We start from the raw sequence: 27374 nt of genomic DNA, 5'->3' as shown, positions 1-27374 counted from the left end.
TTAAAGGTAATATTTTGAGAGTACGTTATAAATAGTAGTATGTGTCAAAATTTGAATTGTGATGATCACCTTCTAATTAATGCAGCTTAATTACAATTTAAGAAATTCCTTTAAGTACGTATTTATAAAATGGAAGATGGGAACGCCAAAAAATTAATAATAATAATTAAGTAGCTAGGTGGTTCAATCACCTCCAAATGGAATTAGTAGCTAACAACCGGTTATAATTTTCAATATATAAAAATTATTGTGTTTGTGACTTTGCTATTTTCCTTTAAAAATGATTACAAAACTGAAGGTGGGGAGAAAAGAAAGGGACAAGCGCAGCTGGTTAATACTCAATCGAACCTCATCCTCTCTCCATTAGTTATCTGATAAATTGATGAAAAGGAATACGAACCAAAGGAGTTTGATTTGTAGTTTTGAGTTGGAGTGAGGGAGAATGAAGTCTTACCAGTAATAAACATGCATCACCTCCACCCCCCCCCCCCCCATTGCTTTCTGAATATCTTCAGATTCCAAGATTCATCCACCATTTTCTCCCCCAAAATAATTTTACAGATATTCTCTTGCTTTTATCCCCAACGATTCTTCAGTCTGCCATTCATCTAATGCCATAGAAATCATCATGTCCCACCCTTGGAATTGAAAGCGAACAAGAAAAGCTGTTACATCTACACAACCCTTTTTATCTTTTCTTAAATTCCATTCCCAAGATGCAACATAAGTGAGGAAACTCTGCAGTGACAAAAGAAGCCTAACCTCCACCACCACACCCCGGAAATGGGGCAGGAATGACAACCGTTCCTGAAGGTTCACGGCCACGATGTGGCCTCAAAATTTTGTGCGGCTCAAATTACAGCATGTAACTCGATTTTCACGCCATGTGTGGGGCCCACAAAAAAGTGTTGTAAAATTATGTCGTGTGCAAAGTAAGTTACATCATGTGCAATAGAAGTTACGCGTTGTGGAAAATGAATACAACCGGCACAAAATGAATACACCTGCAACCATTTGTGCCCCTTGTCCACCGCACCCCACCCCCCCTAGCAAATGAAAAAAGGTACCCTAGGCACAGCTCAAGATCAAAGTAGCAGACCGTCAGTAAATTTTGCTTCTTAATCTCGAAAGGACTGTTGTGAGACTCTAGGCACAGCTCAAGATCAAAGCAACAGACCGTCAGTAAAGCAACATCTCCTTTTGAACCCTTTTTTCCTATCTCCTTTTTTTTTTTTAATATACAAATTCGAGTGAGTTTGGTTTGCCACTTTGCCTATGCTGAATTTATATGTGCCTAATTTGTGTTGAAAGCATAATCTTTAAATGTACGAGAACATTGAGATGCTTCCAAGAACAACATTGATATATATTGTTTATGCAAGAATGACAATCGAGCTAGCTAATCGTGTGAGGCAGCCTTCTCAAAATTAAATCAAATGTTGTCGGTGTGTTTTTTTTTCCTTTTTTGGGGGTGCATTCACTGTACCACATTTGCCACAAGGAACTAAAATTACAGAATCACAATTAGAGCTAAGATTCAAAACAAGAATTCTTAATTAATGTGTCATTTCACCAAGAATAATAGTTTTGAAGCCCCCCTTTCGGCAGCTACTTTAATTAAAAAAACTTGCCCACCAAGTGCAGATAATGAGAGTACTACTGCTATAGTATAAATTAAGGCAGGATAATCACAAGAATAAGCCCAAACTAAGAAAAGTTAGTACTAAACATGCTTATTAAGGCGATTCAAAGGGATTCCGATTAGTAGCCACAAACTTCTTCTCCTAATAATAATTGACCAAGCTTAACACCATTAATAAATGTCTAGTATTAACTTGGAAGCTATGTGTGAACCTGTGATTAGTCACTTCCGAGAAAGAACCAAGCGTAATTAATGTGACCCACAAATTTTAATCTAACCAAAGCTACATCTTTAAGAAATGATAAAAACTAGCTTAAGAGTTTTATTACGTTATTACGCGTGTAGCTGGACCCCCTTCACGAACTTGTACGGAAACCAGATTGTTCCTCCATAAATACCACCCACTTCAATGGTCTGGGCAGGTGATCAAGCTTGATTTCAAGGTGGAAAATTAATATGGTATATACATCTCTAGTTATCTACTACTATACTCTTTCTTAAGCCCACATATTTAAGTAGCAGTCTCTTTCAAGCTAAATAATTGCTCCTTGTCACTTCATTTTCCGCAGACCCCGTATATATATATATATATATATATATACATATATGTATATATATGTATATTGGAGTTAACATCTTCCCTAGCCTATTGTGCTGCCCCAGTTGAAACTAGCTAGCACGTAAAACACACACCCAAGACACACATTTCTGTATACTAGTACTTCTCCTCCTTCAACTACCACTTTTTTTTTTTTTTTTCCTCCGGCGGAGCAACTTGTACGGGCTCTCCAATTATCACCAAAGGTATGTATGGAGTAGTTTTCTAGCTAGCTTCCAAGATCATATATTCCAGTTGGGACATTTTTGTACGTGTTATTAATTACTCATGCATGCATGTTTAAATGTGCAAATACTCACTAGCCAGCATTTGCCTTATCGTATGCGGTAATTCTTCTTGATTAATCTAACTTGGTCAATGAATTTAATGTTGGTCATGTGTAATTGTGCAGGGAAAAAATCATTATGATGAGGATCTCACTCTCTGCCTGCAAAGAAGTGCCACCCCTAGTGAGTTTTCCTGGAGGACTGAACATGGACCCCTTTATTCCCTGGCGGAGAAAGGACAAAGTTGTGATAGTGATGGGAGCAACGGGGACCGGGAAATCAAGACTTTCAATTGACTTAGCTACACGTTTTCCGGCTGAAATTGTGAATTCGGATAAAATGCAAGTCTACAAGGGCCTTGATATAGCCACCAACAAAGTTACTGAAGAAGAATGCCTGGGAATTCCTCACCATTTGCTAGGATTCGTGGATCCCAATGAGGATTTTACAGCCCACGATTTCCAAAATCATGCATCACTGGCTGTAGAATCTATCATCAGAAAGGGAAGGCTCCCGATCATCGCCGGTGGATCTAATTCCTACATTAAAGCTCTAGTGAACGATGATCTCGAGTTTCAGTCCAAGTACGACTGTTGTTTCCTCTGGGTTGATGCATCAGTGTCAATTCTCCATTCATTTGTGACTAAAAGGGTCGATAAGATGGTGGAAGCTGGTCTAGTGGACGAAGTTAGGGAATTTTTCAACCCAAAAGGCGATTATAGTCGTGGGATTCGACGTGCTATTGGTGTCCCTGAAATGGATCAATTTTTCAGGAATGAGAAACAAGTTGATGAGGAAACTGGGAGAAAGCTTCTGGAGGAAGGCATTGACAAAATTAAATCAAACACTTGCAAATTGGCCTGCTGCCAACTTAGAAATATTCTAAGGCTTCAAGAGCAATTGGGATGGAATATGCACCACCTTGATGCAACCGAAGCTTTCCTTAAACGTGGGGCTGAGTCTGATGAAGCATGGGAAAGACTAGTGGCGAGGCCTGGTACCATGATTGTTGGCCAATTTCTTGAGGAAGATGAGTTCGTTTCAACTCTCTCCACCACCCCACCATCTTCTTCCGTTATCGCTGCTGCATCGGTCCTCGCCACCACAAATGCCACTGCCGTTGCTGCTGCCACTCATTAAAGTGACCCTTTTACTAGGACACTATGAAAAAATCCAAAAAAAAAAAAAATGCTCGAGATGCCACGTGGAAGGGGACAAATCAGCCTATTTTCCTTTTTACTTTGTTGTTACAGAGGTTGCTGTCAGTTCAGGTAGTTAAGTACCTAAATTTGGCGGCCGAACAGTTGGGAAGCAATTTAGAAGTCCGTGCTTGGCTGCGGTTGCATAAAAGATTTGTACGTATGATATGATATTCTGCAGTTAAGTCGGTCATGACTATACAACATGCGTGATGGCAGCGGCCGCCGATTTTTGGTACCATATAGTAGTAGTAGTACGCTGAGGTTTGTAGGTTCTGCTGTGATGGGATGGTATTGCGAACGAGATCACACAACCGTGTAGACCCCTCCACTGAAAAGAGAGAACAAGAGATTGGCTTTTCTGGCTTTGTTTTTTTTTTTTGTTGTTCTTTTTTTCGTTCTTCTGTCTTTTTTTGGCAATGAGCTGTATTATTCTGGGATTTGACATCTCAAGATATGGTATATAGAACTTCTGCACTGTTTGCTTTGAAGTTTATATCGTTTTTTAATTTCTTATCTCTAACTCAGGATCGGTCGGCCCTGCCCTTGACTCTATTTCTCATAATATATGCAATGTCCACCTATGGATTTCCAGAACCTGATTCACAAAAATTGTAAAGCATTTCTTATCACAAGTCACGACCCTTTTCATTAACGCAAAACTCAAAAGGATAGGTAGTTAAAAGCTTTGCTTCAAGCCTGTGGTGATACTTTAGCGTCGTGATACATGTAGTTAACAAAAAGTTTTAATGCAAGATCTTGATGAATTTCGGTTTCTTTAAACTTGGACTGATTAATCTTGATATGGATAGAGCATCACCGCACCTTGCATAAAATCCTTGAGATGAAATTCTCTCATTCACTATCCGGAATCGAGAAGTAGTTATGTATGTATTGAGCGAGACGCGCTTTCTTGTGAAAGCCACACGCCATCATCTTTAGGTTAGGTGTGGGTACATCGAATAATATGAAGTTATCTAGGTTAGAGGTTGGCAAGTCATGGAGAAAGGAAACTTCTTGCATGGAGCAGGGGTACGTGCGAGCCAAGTTGCTCGTGAACTATTTGCGAGCAGTTTGATCGAACACTCGACTCAAACTCGGTTGAGCACGAGTTCAAGCTACTTGGGCATCCAACATGCCCTTATTCATAAACATTCGATGTATATAGCGAGTCGAGTTCAAACATCAATATTTAGTACTCGAGTGCTTGACGAGTCTAATCGAACTCAATCGAGTCGAGTTGAAGCTTGAGTAGAGCTGTTAATCGAATTGGGTAGCTCACGAGCCGAGCTCGACCTGGCTCGATAAGGGCTTGACTTGGCTCATTTACTGAGAGAAACGAGCCGAGCTCGAGCTCAATTAGATGCTCGTTTAATAGATGAGCCGAGCTATGCTCAACTCGTTTGAAGCTTGACAAGCTCGAATAGTAGGGGCATTAGCGTCATTTCATTGTGTATTTGATACTCTAACCTAATTCATTCTCTTGTTTCGAGTTCGATAAGCTCGGCTCGTGGTTTTCACTCGAGTTTCGAGCTCGATAAGCTCGACTCGATAGAAAACTCGAGTTCGAGCTCGAGTTTTCTACCGAGTACACCGAGTCGATCTCAAACAACTTGTGAAACTCGAATTACTAATCGAGCTAGCTCGATTGGAGGTTCAAGTCGAGCTCGGTTATCATGTGCTCGAGTTCGACTCGACTCGTTAACAGCTCTAAGCCTGAGTACCACTAGTATTTATCGAGTTCGAACATAGTATTATTCTAACTTGATTCGACTAGACTAGACTGGATAGCACCCTTAGTAGAATGGAGTAGCTAACCATGGCCAATTGGAGAGAGAGATGCCAAACCAATAATAATGGCTTACAGCTTGTATTTATTTATTTATTTTGGTTAAATGAGATTCTAAACCTTACAAAATGGGAAGAATTAGATAATTTAAACCTTACATAAACGTAGCTAAATCATACCTATATATTTCCGAGGTAAGAATTGCGTGAATTAGTAACATATATACTGTCTACTTTTTCTCGAAGTAAAACTTATGCTTCGTTGTGAATAACAGAATGGTTCTCTAGACATACAATATCTGTAACTCAAAATTAGATTCAGCAATAACCAATCAAACCTACGATTCTAAAGCAAATGTGGAGAACCATAAAAGAAAAGATGATAATCATTGACTAATGCTGAAGTGTGTGTGGATTTCTTTATACCACCAGCCTGGGGCAGCATCTCAATCTTCATCCTCACATGATTGATCACTGTCTGATCATTACTTCAAAGGCCACGCAGTACTTGTACGGCTGAGGAGTTGAAGTCCCAGCCTGATGTGAATATGCTTCGGAGGACGCTTGATGTTGAATTGATGGTAATGATTAAAACCATATGCATTTAAGAAAAGGAGGAAGGAGGGGGGGGGGGGGGGGGGGGGAGGTGTTACTGGTACAGCACCTAATTGTTATTCTTTTTTTTTTTTTGTCGATACAGGGGTGTCCGGATCAATCTTTACGGGGCCCGACTAATCCCCTGCGACTCGGGTTCGGCGCCCCAACCTGACCCGAACACGTTAAGTGCGCGGAGGAATCCAGCGGAACGGAGACTCAAACTTGTGACCTCAAGATTCACTGGTGAGAGGCGCTGCCGCTGGACCATTCACGCGGGGCACCTAATTGTTATTCCATTCCTATCATTTTTGTAGCACAAAAATGAAAATTTACCTCTGGGGAATCCAAAAACAAATTAAAGGCACAAAACAGTTGTGTTTGATGGGACCAATCCAGAGAACGTTGTCGTCTTCATGCTTCTTAAATTTTCGTTTATATACATACGTTGGCTATCCGTCATTATGCCCACTCACTAAAAGACTTGTGGTTCTGGACCAGGAACAGATAAATAAAGACATCTTTTGTTCTTAATTAGTTTGAATTTTCCTCGCCTGGTTAAACAAATAGGAAAATTACCCTATATGTCAAATCAAGCTTTTGGAAAAGTGGTTTGGCTAAGCTTTGCATCCCAAATAGCAAAAAGGAGACAATGATTTCTAACCTTTTACGGGAATCTAGTATCTTGTGTCTCTCATCTCTTTCTTTCTTTCTTTCTGAACATGAACTCGTACTAATACCACCATAATAACCAGTGAGTGACCTAACACACCTGGAAAAATATAATATTTATGTTGACTAATTATCGTTGGGCAAATGTACGTGTAGTTCCTTCTTAGTTTTGTAATTCGAAATTCTCAAAACTCCCTCTTTTTCAAGGTAAAGCTTAGCAGCTGGACAAATACTCAATTAAGTATTCATTTGTTCACAAATTAAGGATCCTCCCAAAGAGATCTGATATGCCCGATTGGCCATGTGCATCTGTCATGGGATTTTCCATTTCTGGTGGTTTTTTTTTTTCTTTTTCTTTTGTCCGATTTCCCTTGTGCCAATTAATTAGGTTTTTAATTAAGGTCTGTCGATATAGCCAGTGCCCTAGATAAAAATCGAAATTATATAGTGAAGAATGATTTCAAGCTCAAACTCAGAGAAAATTGCATGAACATGGCTTCTATTTTTCAAGACAAATACTAGGTTGCCCGTGTACATTATCACAGAATTTAAATGTTTTAAGTGAAAATTTGAGCTTCTATCACTGCATTCATGTAAAATCAAGCAGGTGGTGGCAGTAATTTTTTCCATCACTACGAAGTAGATGAATCACAAAAGTAGAATGAGTCCAATGCTGCTGCCTTCCATTGACGTTATGGTTCTCCAACTCGTGTAATCTAAGTTAACCAAAAAAGGAAAAAAGAAAAAGTAAAAGCGAACTTGTAACTTTGGCATATAATTGCACTCAACCAACATGAGATGTTTGCGCTTTTGTTTCTACATTCCAACAGTCACCTGCCAAAGTAAGTACATCCGTAAAAGGCAGAAGAAAACCACACAAGATCTCTTACTTAATTTGAGCTCCTTTCTTACATTCCAAGAATCCTTCCAGGCCTAAGTAGGAGATCGTATCATCTACAGATTTCTCCCTAGCTGCACCACACCATTTTTTGCATCATGCAAAGATTTGGGTTTTACAGAATTTGAAGTATTTTTACTTCATCCATTTATCTTATTTAAAAAAGACAAAAAAAAAAAAGAAAAAAAGAAGAAGAAGAAGAGTTCCATTCATTGAGTTTTATAGTACTTCATCAGTGCCATATCCTTAACTCCTCTAGGGATCGATGTATGGAAGCTTTGTGAAAGTAGTGCAAAAAAATCAACTGCTACAGACAGCACAAGTGTATTATCATCAATCACTGATCATCTTGTCAAGGGCTGCACGTGATTGATGATACGTAAGTGATAGCCTAATCGAAAGAAATCAAGAGTGAAGCCCTTTCTAACACAGGCCAGAATAATGGATTCTGCCTCCACTAATGTCATGGTCATTGACATTGCTGTTAGCAACAAATTGCAAAATATCATTCCCCTTGGCCATGCACGGCAGCATATATGGCAATATGCTACTTTTCACCTTCCAAAATCTTCCAATAAATCACATTCTAAACCATCTATTCATGAAAGTCGACAACACCTCATGTATGTATACAGTCTAATGCCAAAAGGGGGGGAAAAAAAAAAATTAAGAACCAACCATACAGGAACCCAAGAAAAAGAAAAAAAAAAAAAAAGGACTAGACGTACAGTAAAGGACTTGTACAACAAACTCTAGCTTGTTCAAAGAAATATTCAAACTTGTAGCCAAATGCGACCAAAGTGTCTAGATCGGGCTCCTCCGACAAGTGATCACAATAATGTACGCTTCTAATATTTGGCCGAATGCCATCGATGTTTTAAGCGAGAAGCTTCGCAGAAATTAACCATTCCATTCCTGCTTGGGCCGTGCATTACAGGGAAGCCGTTTTCATCATGTTTCGGATTTAGAAGGGCGAAAAGGATAACTTCGGTCTAATATCTCTGTCTGTGTCAAAGTCGTGGTTCAATGATACTGCAGAATTAAGTTGCATTCACAATATTCTCTTTCAATTGCTTATCTTTATTTTATTTCTTTATTCTTTTCTTAACGTTTGAATTTCCAAGCTACAGCAAACTTATGTCCGAAGGTACCAACGCACCATTTAGGTCGCGAATAAGTTATTATTTGATCATTCTACAAAAAAGGAAATTATGCGAGTTCTATATCAAATAAGTACTTATTCAATCATGTGTTTCTGAGATTAATATTCGTTGTATGCTGATTGAACCAGATGGTTCGCACCAACAAGAAAAAGAAAATTGGAAAGGTAGAACATTATTTGGGTAATTAAGATGTTCAGTCACTCAATGGAACATTAAGAGTGATATAAAACTAATTAAACTCGAGAATTTCGGGCAAAACTAAAAAGGAAAAGTGCCATACATATGGTGAAGAGAATGAATCCTCCAATGGGCTGGAAATTGGGTTTTTGTTGGAAGGCTCATTTGTTTTTTCTTAAGAGGCTGTAGCAGTAATATAACATTTGCTAATCGATTTTTTCCATCTTCAGCCTCCTGGGCTCACACAATTAGGCAGGCGCTTAGGGCAGTAGCTCGGCTCATTTTCAGCCCACTCTTTCATCAGATTTTTTTGGGCCCCTAACGAAAACCCAAAATCCTGTGTCACTCACAGTGGGCAGCAAGGCGTTGGCTTTCTTGCACTCTACATGAATTGGCATTGTCAAACTGCATGGCTATCTAGGATTGTACTTTTACTGCAGACTAGGAGGGGAACACCGCGCATCGCGCGGTGAAAATTTTCATGTTTGCCCAGTTATGCATGGTACATAATTAAATTTCAAGCTTGTCCAATTATTTAGGTTTTTCCAGTTATACAAAGTACATAATTGTTGCAAATTATATTAAGCTGAATCATAAATATTGTATTCACCCATTCAAAATTAGATAAAGCTGTGTCGTATTTATCCATTCAAAAGTTTCTAAAGCAATTAGCAAGAGTAATTTTCGATGATACTGTAACTGTGAAGTGCATCCATGTAAGCAGACTTGAGAAAATAGACTCTCATCTAGAAAGAAAACGAAAAGTATAATTGTAAGTTACGGACTTACTGGATTTCTTTCTCCACCAGATTTTACCATTAGAAAGCAGTATCAGTACAATATACTTAATGTTCCAAAAGGTATAAATTATAAAAATACAAAAAGCCTATGAAATGCCCTTTTTCTCTCAACTACTAACACCCATGAAGACTCCCTTTTTTAATGTAAATACTAAGAGATACAAGACTCAAACACAATCGGGAGTGGAGAGCTGCATATGCTTCCAATCTGTGATAAGATAAACAAGTCATTATCTCAAGTTTAGAACCTTGTTGATACAGCAAATGAGATACGATAAAGCAAATGAAATAGATATATAATGGAAATATTTTGGGTGCATGATAACAACAAAGAAAGGTATCAATATCTTTCAAAATGGCATTTGAGGCCAAAATATTCATCCACTGACCCAACAAATTTTATCACTTTAATCTTGTTTTCCTACAACAGTAGAAACTTATTCAAAAATGTTTTTGAATCTTGGAATTAAAATCACCAAAAGACGAAAGAAGTTCAATTTCTTTGGAATTCATAAAACGTAGAGACATAAAGAAAAGAATACAGGAACTTGTAGAATAGAAAACTTGCAATATTATTTTTTGAACTAATCTTGACTATTTAAATAACATAAAGTAAGAACTCACCAAGGAGGCTTCATACTCTTGTTTCATCAAATGTAATAAAACATCTCTACACCACCAAGTAGATACACAACTATTTATTTGGCTGAGTTAGACTAAGTATAAAAATTGTGTATCTCATGTTTAAAGGTTTGAAACTGCACACTTGTCAAATGGATTTAAACCAAATTTTGCATTCCCACTTGTGCTCCCAAAAAAGGACAAGATATTAATCAGCCAATAGTCTGCACCTTTTTGTCATTACTTATGGGTTGTATATAAGTTCTTACTTGAATTCGAGAAAAGAAGAAAGACAAATTTTTTTTTTGTATAATACATACTGTATAAAAAAATCAATAAAAAAGAAAATGACAACTTCTTTAGTGCTACAATTTAAACATGTTTCACCTTTTTTTAAAAAGACATTTTTTAAACCGTTTCAGCCATTTAATTAGTTAAACCACTTCCTAAATTGTCAAGTCCTTGTGCTCCAATGAAACAGCAAAAGTGGCATGCCACTTAAGTTCCTAATTTATATTAAATCTACCATAGGAATTTTCTCGTCTTGATTTTTGTGCTTATTTTAGTAGCCAAAATTTTAAAGTCAATGATTAAAAAACTTATTTACATAACACGCCAAACATCTTACTAAAGCAAGTAGCACATTGTGGGCATAATCAAACATATTGATACAAAACTAAGAAAACAAGAGACCAAGAATTTAATTTCACTTACTTGAGTTATAAATTGCTATCCAAAAGTGTGAAATAGCTGGCTACCTATCTCTCATAGTAGACTACGTATGCATAAACAGTTGCACCTTTGCACCTTTATCTTGGGCACAATTTTCTTACTTCTATTTTGAAAAGAAAAAAAAAGAAATTTAGAACCAAGTTTTTACCATAGCCACGATGCACAGGTATTCAAAGATTCAAGAGTCAAAAGAATTAGCTTTCTGGATGATGCCCTTTGTGTCTTGCTTAGGAACCTTATATACGCTTCAATCAAACAAATTAAATTGCAGCAAGAAGTACAATTACTAACATGCATATCTTAAGTCATAACCATTTTCTTTTTTGTCAGGAAGAAATTACCTTATTTCTATGTGCTTTGGTAGCCATCAACTATGAGGAAAAAATGATCAAAAAGGATGTCCCATAATAGCTTAAACAAATAAAAGCTAGAACAAGAACAAAACCAAGAAAATGATTTGAGAAATCACCAAACAATAGAATCATTATGGGAACAAGAGGAGGTTCATCAAATAGAGCCGAGAAAGAGTATTCATTGCCAAGATATCATCAATATACATTATATTTAGTCATACTAACACAAAATCAATAAGATTCCAACATTACTACAATATGTCTTGTTTTTTTACAACTAAACACTCACCAATGGAAAAATTGCAAAGATAATCTGGCCGCAACCAATTGTTTTTTATTTTGTATTGCTAGCAAAACAGTCAGATATTCCCCTATATATGAAGTTTCACTTGGAGGTTAATCTTTTTATTCCCACAATCCATTTTGCAGTTTCAGGGAATGCTTCAATATGATGCAAAATATACGAGAAGAGAAAAACATAAAAAATAAAAATGAAATAGGTAATCCACTAACTTTAAATCTAGAGGAAATAGGATAACCTTCCCAAACAATCATCCTCCACTTTTTTCAAGACCAATAAATAGGGCAAAGTGAGAAAAAATTTACAATAAACTACTACGGAGGGATGGGGAAATGAAGAGAACACAAAAACATTAAAACACACCTTCATGGTTGAATGGAGAAAAGCAGCCTCCTTTTTCCTTGTTCCTTTATCTAGCAATAATATAGAACAAACAAATGCTGAAAAAAACAAATTAATTAGGAAAAAGAAAAGACAAAATCAAATTAGATAAACTTTTTTCCAGGGAAAGAAACATAGAGTCTAAATAATGTGCACTTTGAGAAAAGAATTTCTCCAATCCTTTGTTGCATATCTTAATATCTTGTAATAAACATTTGGTACATATTAGAGCATAAAGGATATGAAGCAAAACAATAGCAACAAAGCCTGAGGATTAGCAGGAAGCAAAGAACTTGTGTTTGCCAAACCATAAATAGGCATTAAGCACTAAACATTTGAATGCATTTCCAAAGTTTCACATCCAAATTGATTAAGAAACCAAAATTAAAGAAAAAGCCAACTGAAAAAATCGAAAAAAGGTAAAGAAAAAACAAATCCAGATTTTTTCATCAAAGAAAACTATCAAATTCCGCATATGATAAATTTCAACCAGCTAGACCTCTTGTTTCTTTTGGGTGGTTCTGCTTGACTAGCAATGCAAAACATAAAGGACCGAGACTGGAACCTGAAATATTAAAATCTCAAAAAAAAGTCAACTTATATAATGCAAATACATGTTAAATACAAATACTAAAGCAAATCATATGATTTTTTCCCAAACAAAATCTGCTTGTTTGAAGCAAATCATGTCCACATCACGCCTGTGCTACCCTACGTTTTGCTATAGCCATAATAAAAATCTCTTCTATATGATCATAAAGTAAATGACATCCCAAAAAAATGGTAGAAATAAATCTTGGTGAATAAATCAACATGAGTAAATGTTTTTTACACCTGCAGTCTTCAAGGCAATAAAAAAACACTGATTCCTAAAGCAAAAATATTTACCCAAGCAATAGCAATATGTCGAGATCTAAAGGCACTAAGCCAAGTATAACTAAGCTAAACTTCTCTAGCAAAACTGCTGCATTAAGCAAATATGCAGCCATAATTTCCTCTTATACCTGTTAATGGTCTCTAAATACATGCTAGGAATAAACTCACCACATGTAATAGTCTTTTATACACACACATACACATACTTCACCACTGTTCTATAATAATCTGGACTAAACATTTTAATCTTTAGTCCAAATCAAAACATCATATGCAAAAAATAGATAGACACACAGACCAGCCATTTTTGTAATAACTGGTTATCTAGGTGTGATATTTCAAGTAAACCTCTTTTTGTTCCTAATACAAGAAACACACATGGAACAAAATGTTATCCGGTGATTAGCAAATGAAAGATAATGAACAAATTATACCTTAGCAGCATCTTTCAAGGATTTGTGGTAGAGTTCACTACTTAAATTCTGCAAAATGAGAATCAAGAACCACCAAAATAAATCAGCAGAATGTAGTGTTTTATCACCAAATTACATATACCTTAGGCAGCATCTAGTTAATGTTCATACAGAGTTGCTCTGTCAATTGACAAATCTTTAACATGCCTTTTATGCTTGTTCTTTCCCATGTTAAGACTTCTCTCACTCCACTGCCAATTAGTCCCACTCTAACTTATTTTTTGTAACCTGTTAACATATTAATTAGTCAAATAATAATCCTCTAATTGCTAAAAACACATGTCATACACAATATAAACCCAGAAGGAAAACCCGTCTAAAATAAGTTGCATGAAAAAAGGTAGGAAGGCTACTATTAACAAACTGTTCACTAATGAATTAAAGGAGTGAATTTCAAATTATTAGAGCCGATTTTCACATATCAGTTTCTACCATCTATAATTGAGCATAGACATTTCTGATTCATGATATTTGTTCAAAATCTGGTATTTTAATAAAACAGAAGGCTGAAGGGAAAAAATCATCAGAAGATTGCACCTATATAATATCCAACCTCACACTTTTTCTTTTGTCTAAATAAATAGACCAACCAAAATATTATGGGTAAAAAACCTGCACCATGACAAAGATTACACATTCGTACTCATGGGGAAAAATCTTAAATAGAAGACCTCTCTAAGAGATTAGCATTTAAAAACAGATATTTTTCCTTTTGTAAAACTACAATAGAAGAAGAGATTATATAAGCACATAAAGCTTCTCCTTTTTATCAGTAAGTGAAGACCATGAGAAGAGAGAGGAAATTCATGGATAGAGGAACAAAGTCTTTCGGTTGAAAATCAAGAAAATAGATTATAGGGGACAACTTTTTTCCAATTTTAGTTGCTATTTAACAAATTAACAGTTTTAACATTTTGTCAAACATTTGATAAATTAAACATGATTATATCATTACATTACTTTAAAACAGAAAAGGGGAAAAGGGAAAGAAGTAACCCCACGTACAAAAAGACCCAAAAAGTGGAGACCTATGAAATGCACAAATGAATCCAACGTCTAGTGAGGATTGATCAATTTTAAGTTTAAAAGGCTCAAGGAAACATGATAAATTTAAACTTTCCAAGACACAACTAAGAGGATAAACACTTCATGATAACCAAAATTGAAACTTACATCTAATATGTCATAACAAGAAATAAATAACAAAAAAATCCAAAGCAATCTCTTTTGCAGAGAAAAAAATAAAGAAAAGCAGAGTATAAACTGTAATCACATATACGCAAATAGAAGAAGGCTCGCTCAAAACATTCACCAATATTATGCAAAATAGGTTGGGAATATGTTGATCCATACCACCTTATTAGTAGTTTTTGAGAGAATCAAAGAAAATTCCAATTTTTGGACCTGCAACGTCACCAAAATATACAAATTATATAATCAAACATGGATAAGGAACTTTTTAAATCCACCAGAAATAACTTAATCAAATTTGTTAACTGCATTTTAATGTTTTTTAGTCACGGACGGAAAAGATGGAAATCAGGCAAAAGTAAGGGGAGGAAACAGCAAAAATAACTCTTCTTTTAGAAAATAACCATATAAAACCTACCTTCAAAAAAGGGGGGGAAAGCTCAGAAAATAGCATGAGAATGATGGAGGTAATCTGCAAATTTCGTAACTGCAACATCTAAACATTGCAAAAGGAAAAAAAAAAGGAAATTAAAAAAGAAGGAAAAAATACATAAGGCTAGAGAAGCTCTAGAAAAAGAAGGAAAAATAAATTTTGAAGCGAAGCAAAAAATTCCCAACCATATATTTGGTATTGTTGTCGTCGATCAGAGAAAATGAAGGATAAGATAGGAAAAGGAGCAGCTTCAAGAGGGAAGATAGACTTACAAAGTAGCATGAGAACGATAGAGAAAATCTCCAAATTTCGTACCTGCAAAATCGCAACATCACAGACAGCAAAAAAATAAGACAATCTAACCCGTAAAAAAGGGGAAAAACAAAAGGTTAGAGAAGCTCTAGAAAGGAGGAGGAAGAAGAAAATTTTGAAACAAAAAAAAATACCAACCATATCTTGGTTTCGTTGTTGTCGATCGGAAAAATGAAGGATAAAAGAGGGAAAATGGCACCGTTGGTGATGACGAACAGGAACAAGAAGAGAGGAAGAAGAGCTTTTTGGGGGAAAGAGACAGACATCGAAAGAAAGGAGAAGAAAAGGCGTTGGTCTGAGCTCTGATGTTTCTCTTTCTCGAGCCATGTGCACACCTGACACCACGGAAAAGGAATCTTTGGTAAATCCCAGTCTCTTGTACTATGCTTGGTTGATATAACCAAGTTCGGCGCCTGTCCAATTGTCAAACGGGCTGGACGACCATCAAGAGGAAAGAATCACGGGCCGGACGACCACCAATCATCCAATGGAAGCCAGCCACGTCAGCAATTGAAGCCCAATTGAAAACCTCCCCATTCCCGCATAGACTAGATATGTTAATAAATGACATCCCAAAAAAATGGTAGAAATAAATCTTGGTGAATAAATCAACATGAGTAAATGTTTTTTACACCTGCAGTCTTCAAGGCAATAAAAAAACACTGATTCCTAAAGCAAAAATATTTACCCAAGCAATAGCAATATGTCGAGATCTAAAGGCACTAAGCCAAGTATAACTAAGCTAAACTTCTCTAGCAAAACTGCTGCATTAAGCAAATATGCAGCCATAATTTCCTCTTATACCTGTTAATGGTCTCTAAATACATGCTAGGAATAAACTCACCACATGTAATAGTCTTTTATACACACACATACACATACTTCACCACTGTTCTATAATAATCTGGACTAAACATTTTAATCTTTAGTCCAAATCAAAACATCATATGCAAAAAATAGATAGACACACAGACCAGCCATTTTTGTAATAACTGGTTATCTAGGTGTGATATTTCAAGTAAACCTCTTTTTGTTCCTAATACAAGAAACACACATGGAACAAAATGTTATCCGGTGATTAGCAAATGAAAGATAATGAACAAATTATACCTTAGCAGCATCTTTCAAGGATTTGTGGTAGAGTTCACTACTTAAATTCTGCAAAATGAGAATCAAGAACCACCAAAATAAATCAGCAGAATGTAGTGTTTTATCACCAAATTACATATACCTTAGGCAGCATCTAGTTAATGTTCATACAGAGTTGCTCTGTCAATTGACAAATCTTTAACATGCCTTTTATGCTTGTTCTTTCCCATGTTAAGACTTCTCTCACTCCACTGCCAATTAGTCCCACTCTAACTTATTTTTTGTAACCTGTTAACATATTAATTAGTCAAATAATAATCCTCTAATTGCTAAAAACACATGTCATACACAATATAAACCCAGAAGGAAAACCCGTCTAAAATAAGTTGCATGAAAAAAGGTAGGAAGGCTACTATTAACAAACTGTTCACTAATGAATTAAAGGAGTGAATTTCAAATTATTAGAGCCGATTTTCACATATCAGTTTCTACCATCTATAATTGAGCATAGACATTTCTGATTCATGATATTTGTTCAAAATCTGGTATTTTAATAAAACAGAAGGCTGAAGGGAAAAAATCATCAGAAGATTGCACCTATATAATATCCAACCTCACACTTTTTCTTTTGTCTAAATAAATAGACCAACCAAAATATTATGGGTAAAAAACCTGCACCATGACAAAGATTACACATTCGTACTCATGGGGAAAAATCTTAAATAGAAGACCTCTCTAAGAGATTAGCATTTAAAAACAGATATTTTTCCTTTTGTAAAACTACAATAGAAGAAGAGATTATATAAGCACATAAAGCTTCTCCTTTTTATCAGTAAGTGAAGACCATGAGAAGAGAGAGGAAATTCATGGATAGAGGAACAAAGTCTTTCGGTTGAAAATCAAGAAAATAGATTATAGGGGACAACTTTTTTCCAATTTTAGTTGCTATTTAACAAATTAACAGTTTTAACATTTTGTCAAACATTTGATAAATTAAACATGATTATATCATTACATTACTTTAAAACAGAAAAGGGGAAAAGGGAAAGAAGTAACCCCACGTACAAAAAGACCCAAAAAGTGGAGACCTATGAAATGCACAAATGAATCCAACGTCTAGTGAGGATTGATCAATTTTAAGTTTAAAAGGCTCAAGGAAACATGATAAATTTAAACTTTCCAAGACACAACTAAGAGGATAAACACTTCATGATAACCAAAATTGAAACTTACATCTAATATGTCATAACAAGAAATAAATAACAAAAAAATCCAAAGCAATCTCTTTTGCAGAGAAAAAAATAAAGAAAAGCAGAGTATAAACTGTAATCACATATACGCAAATAGAAGAAGGCTCGCTCAAAACATTCACCAATATTATGCAAAATAGGTTGGGAATATGTTGATCCATACCACCTTATTAGTAGTTTTTGAGAGAATCAAAGAAAATTCCAATTTTTGGACCTGCAACGTCACCAAAATATACAAATTATATAATCAAACATGGATAAGGAACTTTTTAAATCCACCAGAAATAACTTAATCAAATTTGTTAACTGCATTTTAATGTTTTTTAGTCACGGACGGAAAAGATGGAAATCAGGCAAAAGTAAGGGGAGGAAACAGCAAAAATAACTCTTCTTTTAGAAAATAACCATATAAAACCTACCTTCAAAAAAGGGGGGGAAAGCTCAGAAAATAGCATGAGAATGATGGAGGTAATCTGCAAATTTCGTAACTGCAACATCTAAACATTGCAAAAGGAAAAAAAAAAGGAAATTAAAAAAGAAGGAAAAAATACATAAGGCTAGAGAAGCTCTAGAAAAAGAAGGAAAAATAAATTTTGAAGCGAAGCAAAAAATTCCCAACCATATATTTGGTATTGTTGTCGTCGATCAGAGAAAATGAAGGATAAGATAGGAAAAGGAGCAGCTTCAAGAGGGAAGATAGACTTACAAAGTAGCATGAGAACGATAGAGAAAATCTCCAAATTTCGTACCTGCAAAATCGCAACATCACAGACAGCAAAAAAATAAGACAATCTAACCCGTAAAAAAGGGGAAAAACAAAAGGTTAGAGAAGCTCTAGAAAGGAGGAGGAAGAAGAAAATTTTGAAACAAAAAAAAATACCAACCATATCTTGGTTTCGTTGTTGTCGATCGGAAAAATGAAGGATAAAAGAGGGAAAATGGCACCGTTGGTGATGACGAACAGGAACAAGAAGAGAGGAAGAAGAGCTTTTTGGGGGAAAGAGACAGACATCGAAAGAAAGGAGAAGAAAAGGCGTTGGTCTGAGCTCTGATGTTTCTCTTTCTCGAGCCATGTGCACACCTGACACCACGGAAAAGGAATCTTTGGTAAATCCCAGTCTCTTGTACTATGCTTGGTTGATATAACCAAGTTCGGCGCCTGTCCAATTGTCAAACGGGCTGGACGACCATCAAGAGGAAAGAATCACGGGCCGGACGACCACCAATCATCCAATGGAAGCCAGCCACGTCAGCAATTGAAGCCCAATTGAAAACCTCCCCATTCCCGCATAGACTAGATATGTTAAAGAACAAAATATTTGTTGGGATTGAAATGGGGTTATTTCCATTAATTAGTTATTTATAGTTAATTAGTGCTCTGATAGCTTAATCGTTAGATATCAGCAAAGGAAAAAAAAAGGAGGGAAAAGAAAGATAAAATTTAAAAATTTTTCCTTTCAAAATCATGAGAATTGTAGCAAACATCATATCAAAAGAGATGACTAGTCTGTTTCGCTAAATCTAATGATCATTAATGTAGTTTTGTTGCTTATTTGTGTTGTTTAATTTATTGAATATGAACTTTTTGAGCGGTAAAATGTGCGTATTACTTGTTTCTAACTTTTAATTATTTTCATTCTTCTACTAATTCAACTTATATACATGTATGAGGGGTGTTTATGAAATAAAAGTTTCATCTCTCTCTTTAAAGTACTTTTTTAATGTTGCTTTTTCAAATTGGACGAATTTTGTTATCAAAATCTTAATCTCAGGGGAGGCTTGTAAAATTTTACAAATTTCAGAGGAGGCTAGTGAAATGTTTTGAAACTTCAGGGGTGGTTTCTGAAATTATCCCAACTTGAAATATATAAAATATGAGAAGGAGATTCACCAGTCAGTCACTACAAAGTGTGAAACCGACAAGCCCTGCGTCAGTCTCCTCATTGACCTGTTCCTCTCCACACAGAGAGTCTCGCTCATGCACACGTGATCGCAACCGCCTCCCAAGCAACTCCATGCTCCTTGCACATCATCCTTCAAATAAACTATTTACGCATTTGTATTGAAATTGAGATATTCATTCTTCAATAGTAAATATTTTTAATGATTTTTTATTTTAATAACATCAAATATTTTATTCTAAGTTTTAAAATTATTTTAAAAAATTCGTGATTCCCGTGTAAAATATCTATTGTGTATCATTCAAATTCATCATCAACTAATTATGCCACAAACTAATTATAATTTCAAAGCAAATAAACTCACAATCTTTTGTCGTTTGGAAAAAAAAAAAGAGGCTCATTGTTGATATAAAATGGGATTCCTAGGAGCGTCCTTGACATCATATAAACTTCACATCATATATGGAATCCTTATAGAATTTTTCATTCAACTTTGTTAAACAAAAAATAATTTAATTAATAATATTTTCATTTTATAAAAAAATTTATAATTTCAAGGCATATTTTTCATGAAATGACAAATTTATTCTTTTTAAAATAAACACTTGATCTTTAAATAGTGAACATTTTAATTGTTACTATTTCAAAATAAAATTTCCGTACAACTAAAATTGATGCTTCATTATTATCATTTGTCCAAGACTCCATAAAGCCTACCACCATTATTTGGTAGTTTGTGGATAACTAACGCGCCACAAGCATTTAGCTTACGGTTCACGTAATATATCTAATGTTTTTCATGTGAACCCAAATTACCCAATCCCTTCTCCCCCAGCCCTTTACGCTCCAACGATTTATAGGACCCGCAACGCAGGCTTACCCCATATACGAGTTCTGGAATTTGACCACGTGTCAATTGCTAAAAGGAATCCAGCCTAATAAAACGTTGTACTACAAAAACCCCATTAAAAATGAAAAACTGAAAGAAAACTGTTGAATATTCCGCAGAAGAATAGAGCAGGAGCAGGAGGAAGGAGGAAGGAGGAGAATAGGCTCTGATTAACTGAAAAGATTAAAAATGCAACTGATAAATGCAGCAGAGATTGTGAGGATGGTGACTCGGGATAATAGTGGCAATATGTTGGGGGCAGAAATAGAATTTGGAACGGCGTGGTGGTTTATATATGCAGGGATCTCATGCTTTCTGGTATTATTCGCCGGAATCATGTCTGGATTGACTTTGGGGTTGATGTCTTTGAGCCTTGTTGATCTTGAGATTCTTGAGAGAAGTGGGACCCTTACAGAGAAAAAACAAGCTGGTATTCTCATCACCATTCGTTATTTATTTGTTTTCTGTTCAAAGTTTTCATTTTTAGTTAATTGCTTGTTTGTCGATGAGAAGTTGTGGTATGGGATCAGCTTTTGTTGGACCGATGCTGGCTAGAAAGTTGTTGGGATTGTCGGATTATTGCTTGTCTAATTTGGGTTTTGTAAGAAAGGTGAAAATTTGCATATAATTTGAATTTTTGGTACTTAATTGGTTGTTATGATTTCGTTGATGGAAAAACTATGCGTTCCTTTTCGTGTAATATTGTGGTCGGACCCCCCAAGGAGAGTAGGGGAGCTTGGTGATGCCATTGGCAAGGATCATCTCATTGTTTGCTCTATAAAATTTTGTTTTTGATTGAAGAAGAGATTGTAGGATGAGTAGTATTTGTTTGGACCAATGCGAGTTGGAAGTTTGAGTGGGATTGTAGGACGATTAATTTTCTGATGCGGGTTTTTGTGTGAAATATGAAAAATGGATAGAATTTGGGTGTCCTGGGATTTAATTGGTTATCTTGGCAACAATATGTGGTTCAGGACTATCATTGGCAACCACTTGCCATTATTCCTAACGATGCTTGATTGTGCACTAATCATGATACACAAAACTTTCCTAATTATAACATATTTTGATATTAAATCTTTGTTATCCACTAGTGTCCTTCTACTGTCTGTATGTTGTATTTTGTGCTAGGTGTGTTGTAAAGTGTTGCATACATGTTCCACAAGCATTCCAAAAGTGTTGAGCGTGAAATTGGTCCTGATTTTATGTCAACTATGGAAACAACTAAAGGAGTATCGGATGTGTTTCCTGAGTTTCTCTATTGAGCACAATCTCATACGAGTTTTGAGTGTCTATGGTCATGGGAGCTGTTGGCTGAGTAGTAATCCGAGGTCTACTTTTTTGTTCAGAAAATAACTAATAAATTTCCTGCTTCCCATTGTCCACTTTTGTTTGTAGCTACCATACTTCCAGTGGTTAAGAAGCAGCACCAGCTTCTTGTGACTTTGCTCCTATGTAATGCTGCTTCCATGGAGGTAATACTAAAATATCTGCTTGAAAGCCTGAATATCCTGCTTAAAAGAAGAAAGTTATGTCAAATATCTTGGTAGAAGGAAACTTTCAATTTGTCTTGGTGTAGTGAAATGAAAAGTAGGATAGTACTGATGAACTCGGCTAAAATTTTTGTGTCATGATGACTTACCCTTTATCTGTTTGACTATCTGTCGTCTAATTTGCAGGCCCTTCCAATATACCTGGACAAGCTTTTCAATCAATTTGTTGCAATTATATTGTCTGTGACTTTTGTTCTAGCATTTGGAGAGGTAAATTGGATCAAACTGCTATTGGATTACAAGTCATCGGTACCTTTTGTCTTCATTCCGTCATTGCAAATTACAATCACCAATTTCTGGTTAGGTCATTCCTCAAGCAATATGCACTAGATATGGACTTGCAGTTGGCGCAAATTTTATTTGGCTCGTGCGCATTCTTATGATCATTTGCTATCCAATTGCTTATCCTATTGGAAAGGTACATATTGTGCTACTCAAGTGAAATTATCTTTGATAACAAAGCAGATTTGACATTTGCAATCTACTTCATTCCCAAGTCAAGATGGGTACCACACATAAAGTCTGGATGAAATCTCTTTTCATTATTTCATCCAGTATCTGGGTGTGCCCCGTGTCACTCTCCTTGTTACGTATGCTATCTAGAAGCTTTATTTCTAATGGGTCAATTGATATACAACCATCATGCTTCCCGTGCCTTAATTTATATATGTCGGTTGATCTGTATGTCTTGGTCTATATGGTAGCTTCTAAAGGAGATTTCGTCTTAGTAGGCTGTACAGAAAAGCCCATGGGATTTGAAAGATGTCCCTCTATCATTCCATTAAAATCACAGCCAATTTATCATGGATGTACTTGAATTGGTGTGGTTACAGATTCTAGACTGTTTGTTGGGACACAATGAAGCACTGTTTAGACGAGCTCAACTGAAAGCCCTTGTCACTATCCATAGTCAGGAGGTCAGTTATGTTGCAATTATTGACATTAACTCAAACAGAGTTATAGGATGCCAATCTTCAGTAGCTTTTTCTTGTGAGAAAATGTGCTATAGTTGACATGTGCAGGCTGGTAAAGGAGGTGAGCTTACGCATGATGAGACAACGATTATCAGCGGAGCACTAGATTTGACGGAGAAGGTACTTCTGACAACAAAACTATCTTATTAAGAAGTATAGTTCTATATTTGTTTGCTAACTTGTTTGTCCTTCTTTTCACTTAAATACCTCCTGAATCATGACACAGCACACAGACACACATCCTAGTTGAACAAGCATTTTCTTATTTAAACTTTAGCATGTAAGTGCTTTGAATTTGGTTTCTGCAAAAGTATGGGGATTGAAATGAAGTTGGTTTTAGAGAATTTCTTCTTTTAAACTCTTTGCCCCTTCATGATATTTAACCATGATGTTAAAGCTGATTCATATGCAACTATTGTTAAAATTGTTATAGGGTAATTAACTTTATACTACTATTCCTCAATTACTTGCCACAGGAGTCGTTCATTTCTAAAATTTAAATTTTCCTTTTCATTCTGGTTGACAGACTGCTGAGGAGGCCATGACACCTATTGAGTCAACATTTTCACTGGACGTCAACTCCAAATTGGACTGGTAATGCTGAAATCCATGCTTCAGCTAATACTAACTATATGATCAGACTGTGTGCTTGTGTCTATGTGATATGGTAAATAAATTTGGATTTTCATTGCAAGTTTCATAAAGATACGGCTCGTATAGTTGATTAGAGTAACTGCTTTTAAATAATATGTTTTCGTGGTCATGAAAATAATACAAACAAGTGTTTGTCTCCATTCTTCCAAGAATTGAGCCTGGAGGGCACCCATGGTGAGGAAGGAGAGAGTTTATATTGATCTTGACACCTATTTCTTTGAAAAAAAGTCTTTTCTTTGCTTTGAAAAACAGTCTTTTCTAAGTATATGAATTGTGGTTGCAGAAGGGCTTGTCTGCTTGATTTTTACTCTTGTTGGCTCCATGCATGCTTTCTCGATTGATGATATTGCATTTTAGTCATTGTTGTTAGATTGATGGTCCAATCCATGGCTCTATGCAAAGTAGAAATAAAAAATGCAGAGGGTAACAAACTTTTCCCCGTTTGCATTAGGGAGGCCATGGGAAAAATTCTTGCTCGTGGTCATAGCCGAGTTCCTGTATACTCTGGGAATCCAAAAAATGTTATTGGACTTCTACTGGTAAAGAGTCTTCTTACTGTTCGGCCTGAAACAGAGACTCCAGTTAGTGCTGTATCTATCCGAAGAATTCCACGGTATGGATACTAATCTTGTACCCTAGGCATCCAATTACCAAAATTTTAAGAGTCAAAGTGGTCATTTAAAAGGTTTCAACCCCAGGGTACCCTCAGATATGCCTCTATATGACATACTAAATGAGTTCCAAAAGGGCAGCAGTCATATGGCTGCTGTGGTGAAGGCTAAAGGGAAAAGCAGACATGTTCCACCAACAGTAGATGAAGGAAAATCTGAAGGTAATGCTGTGAGTAGCGGAAATTCTCGCCTAACTACCCCTCTGCTATCAAAGCAGGATGAGAAGTCAGAAAGCGTTATTGTTGACATTGAAAAGCCTTCAAGGCCGGCCTCAAATCACACACTTACATACAGCGAGGCAGTGACACATGGCTTGCCTTCTACAGTAGATGATGTTGAAGAGGGCGAAGTAATTGGTATCATCACTCTCGAAGATGTATTTGAAGAGCTCTTGCAGGTCACTTATATTTTGTTGATTGATACTGCCATCTTCCGCATGATTTGTTTATATGGCACTAAAAAGAAATTACGCTTTTTGGTATGTGCAGGAGGAAATTGTAGATGAGACAGATGAATTTGTTGATGTACACAAAAGGTTCTACTGATTGGTGCTTAATTATATGCTAGTATAATGATGGACTGTCTGAAGAAACAATACAACCTTTTCACTGTTTTGCAGAATACGTGTTGCTGCTGCTGCGGCTGCTTCATCAGTGGCACGTGCACCATCAATTCGGAGGTTAACAGCCCAAAAAGGATCTGTAAGTCACTGAAGTTTACAACATCTCACTGAAATTTTTGAGAAATTTGCTATTTAACCAATTGTTTTAGATTTCAAAATGGCATGTCCAAATGGATAAAGTAGCAGCTTCTGATAATGTGTCACAATCTCAGTAGGGATTTTGGCAGAGGAAAAATAAATCTCATATTTTCCTCTATTACATGCACTGTGATACCGCTAAAGGTGCAAGGCTGAGTCTTTTAATTTAATTTTCCCCCCTTTTTTCTATACTGTTGCCTGAAAGTCACATCAACAAATTATGCAACTTGCATTTTCAGGTGAGAGGTTTCTGTTGTTCTTAAGGCCCCATGCAGTAGGTATCATATAACCAGTCAATTCCAAGATAATTTAGGTGCCTGTAATCTGCTGCAGAGGTGATAATTAGGTGCACTGTCTGAAAATACGGATCTAATAAGTATCACCAGTTGAATAGAGATTATGGATGGCCAAAAGTTTATGTAAGACAATTTTCTTAAACAAGACAAATACTTCGGCTAATGAAAAGCTCCTTAAAGCACTAGCTGGAAACATTTGCTCTGCTTGAACCTTTAGGTAAGCACTATCTTCCTGACCTGCAAACCCCCTTGTATAAGAGATGAATGTGCATCTACATTTTTATTTCATTTTTTGACAGTTAATGGTATTGTGTGGTGCATGATGTTGTTAGACTCCAAATACATGAGTATTGTGAATCAACAACACTATTTTCTGAAGCATTGGATTCTCGTACGGTTGATTTCATAATCCATTTGATGCTTTCCTGATTTGACTAATCTTTCTGTGTAAATTACATGATAGTGAGAAACTTCTTATTATGTGATTTGTTGTACAAGTATGTGAATATGGTTTTTTGTCTATGTAAATTACATTATAGTGAGAAATTTCTTATTATGTGATTGTTGTACAAGTATGTGAATATGGTTTTCTGGTCATGTATTTACTTTCCCACAGTAAAGAGGTTAGATAGAAATTTACAAGCGGTTTGTTGTTAAAATCTCTTGCTGCTGGAAATTTACTTTTTCCTTTACACTGAGGAAAACAAACTTCCTGACGTTGGAAACAATTTTATATTCCTCAGGCAGGCCAACTTAAGCAAGGTAGTACGCCAAGAAAGTCTGGTGAGGTTGATTCTTCATCAACGAAATTGCAGGGTAATATTGGAGAGCCTCTTCTTGGCGATAAGAGATGATACAGACAGAGCTCGTAATTTGGTGGCTTCCTGAGAATATACAGTGGCACCCAGAGAGTACAAAACGTAGTAGGTGACTGAGAGGTGGATTAATATTTGTCCATCATTATGTAGTCCTGAAACTGCATATAATTTTTTTATGTACGTTTTGACGAAAATTTTGCCATATGTTTAGATAAATATGATACTGGAGCTTTTAAGGTCTATGTGATTTGCGGATTCTTGCATAGCTACACAGTGACTATATTAATACCTCTTAGAGAATGGAATACATGATATCAATGATCTTCCACTGAAAAGTTATCTTCCTCGAGTTAGAGAAAGTAATTCAGCATATATGAGTGCATTTTACGTGTAAATTGGCCAGGTTTTAAAGTGATAAAAAAAAAAGGCATATGTAGCAGTCTCCGGCTATTGGAGAGAATTACTGAATTGAGGGATATTTTATCACAAGCTTTGAAGTTTGAAACTAGAGTGTTCACTGCTGTAGCCCAGGGGATCCGTTTGCGCTAAAAACAACGGTGAAATTTCAGATGATCCGTTTCATAGCACATCTCGAGCATGTAGATTTGGCATGTGGTACCTGACTGAAGTTTAGTGAAGGGAGGAGGGGAGGGGTATACAGAAAAGATTACATCTACATCATGCTAAGTAACATAAATTTCACATAGCAGCTGTGGTAAATCATCATGATCACAAGCTTTCTGGGAGTTCATCTTTCAGATTTCCTGGCTTTGGCTCTCCTATTTCTCATGCTGCCCAACTATCCATATAGCACCGCCTATAAGTTAGCTTTGTCGTCTGTTACATAGTCCTCCTTTTGCATAGCTTTCTTGTATGTTACACAGTCCTCCTTTTGCACTAGATGATCCTTCAGAGGTCAAAGCGTCACAAGTCATTCCACTGCAGTAGAAGTATTGAACACTTCCATATTATATAGAGGCGGGTACGCTGCTCCTGGATGTACCTCGAACACCTCTGCCATGACCAAA

At 36.1% G+C, this 27374-nt stretch overlaps 3 protein-coding genes and 1 long non-coding RNA gene across 39 annotated transcripts; 3 read left to right on the top strand and 1 right to left on the bottom strand.

Annotated features, from left to right (window-relative positions):
• Positions 1-2079: 2079 nt before the first annotated feature.
• Positions 2080-4217, top strand: LOC113734946 (adenylate isopentenyltransferase 5, chloroplastic-like). The gene is made up of 2 exons (XM_027261727.2): positions 2080-2446; positions 2653-4217. The coding sequence occupies exon 2, from the start codon at positions 2666-2668 to the stop codon at positions 3665-3667; it is 1002 nt and encodes a 333-aa protein (XP_027117528.1). The 5' UTR covers positions 2080-2446; positions 2653-2665; the 3' UTR covers positions 3668-4217.
• A 5594-nt stretch (positions 4218-9811) lies between these two features.
• Positions 9812-19017, bottom strand: LOC113734070 (uncharacterized). Of its 36 annotated transcripts, none has more exons than XR_011841405.1 (13): positions 18715-19017; positions 18537-18579; positions 18250-18327; positions 17994-18044; positions 16602-16649; positions 15630-15826; positions 15452-15494; positions 15165-15242; positions 14909-14959; positions 13517-13564; positions 12706-12771; positions 12189-12265; positions 9812-11274 (listed from the first exon to the last, which is right to left on the bottom strand). XR_011841405.1 is itself a non-coding variant. In XM_072081804.1 (12 exons), exons 1-11 carry the CDS (start codon positions 18840-18842, stop codon positions 12191-12193), a joined length of 813 nt encoding a protein of 270 aa, XP_071937905.1. In that variant the 5' UTR covers positions 18843-19017; the 3' UTR covers positions 9812-11271; positions 12189-12190. The 36 variants fall into 36 exon arrangements, 6 of the variants coding, with proteins under 6 accessions (XP_071937905.1, XP_071937906.1, XP_071937908.1 ...); XR_011841408.1 differs by having other exon boundaries at positions 9812-11271; XR_011841410.1 differs by having other exon boundaries at positions 9812-10026.
• A 1620-nt stretch (positions 19018-20637) lies between these two features.
• On the top strand, positions 20638-26586 carry LOC113734068 (DUF21 domain-containing protein At4g14240-like). The gene is made up of 12 exons (XM_027260390.2): positions 20638-21050; positions 22019-22095; positions 22300-22383; positions 22478-22591; positions 23007-23090; positions 23196-23267; positions 23674-23741; positions 24253-24414; positions 24500-24869; positions 24961-25007; positions 25092-25173; positions 26272-26586. Exons 1-12 carry the CDS (start codon positions 20810-20812, stop codon positions 26380-26382), a joined length of 1512 nt encoding a protein of 503 aa, XP_027116191.1. The 5' UTR covers positions 20638-20809; the 3' UTR covers positions 26383-26586.
• Positions 25251-25645, top strand: LOC140037513 (uncharacterized). Its single transcript, XR_011841402.1, has 2 exons — positions 25251-25376; positions 25472-25645. It is a non-coding gene; the product is annotated as an uncharacterized lncRNA (long non-coding RNA).
• Positions 26587-27374: the final 788 nt, after the last annotated feature.

Source organism: Coffea arabica, chromosome 3c, assembly GCF_036785885.1.
Source record: "Coffea arabica cultivar ET-39 chromosome 3c, Coffea Arabica ET-39 HiFi, whole genome shotgun sequence".
Taxonomy (NCBI): Eukaryota; Viridiplantae; Streptophyta; class Magnoliopsida; order Gentianales; family Rubiaceae; genus Coffea; species Coffea arabica.
This window is presented reverse-complemented; position numbering and strand designations above follow the sequence as displayed.

Coding starts and splice junctions, on each gene's coding strand:
- LOC113734946 (XM_027261727.2), top strand. CDS start 2,666: ATGATGAGGATCTCACTCTCTGCCTGCAAAGAAGTGCCACCCCTAGTG.
- LOC113734068 (XM_027260390.2), top strand. CDS start 20,810: ATGCAACTGATAAATGCAGCAGAGATTGTGAGGATGGTGACTCGGGAT. Junction 22,096..22,299: donor GTAATGCTGCTTCCATGGAG/GTAATACTAAAA, acceptor TCTAATTTGCAG/GCCCTTCCAATATACCTGGA. Junction 22,592..23,006: donor TTGCTTATCCTATTGGAAAG/GTACATATTGTG, acceptor GTGTGGTTACAG/ATTCTAGACTGTTTGTTGGG.
- LOC113734070 (XM_072081804.1), bottom strand. CDS start 18,842: ATGTCTGTCTCTTTCCCCCAAAAAGCTCTTCTTCCTCTCTTCTTGTTC. Junction 18,328..18,536: donor TATCGTTCTCATGCTACTTT/GTAAGTCTATCT, acceptor TGCAATGTTTAG/ATGTTGCAGTTACGAAATTT. Junction 13,565..14,908: donor CAAAAACTACTAATAAGGTG/GTATGGATCAAC, acceptor CTCATTTTGCAG/AATTTAAGTAGTGAACTCTA.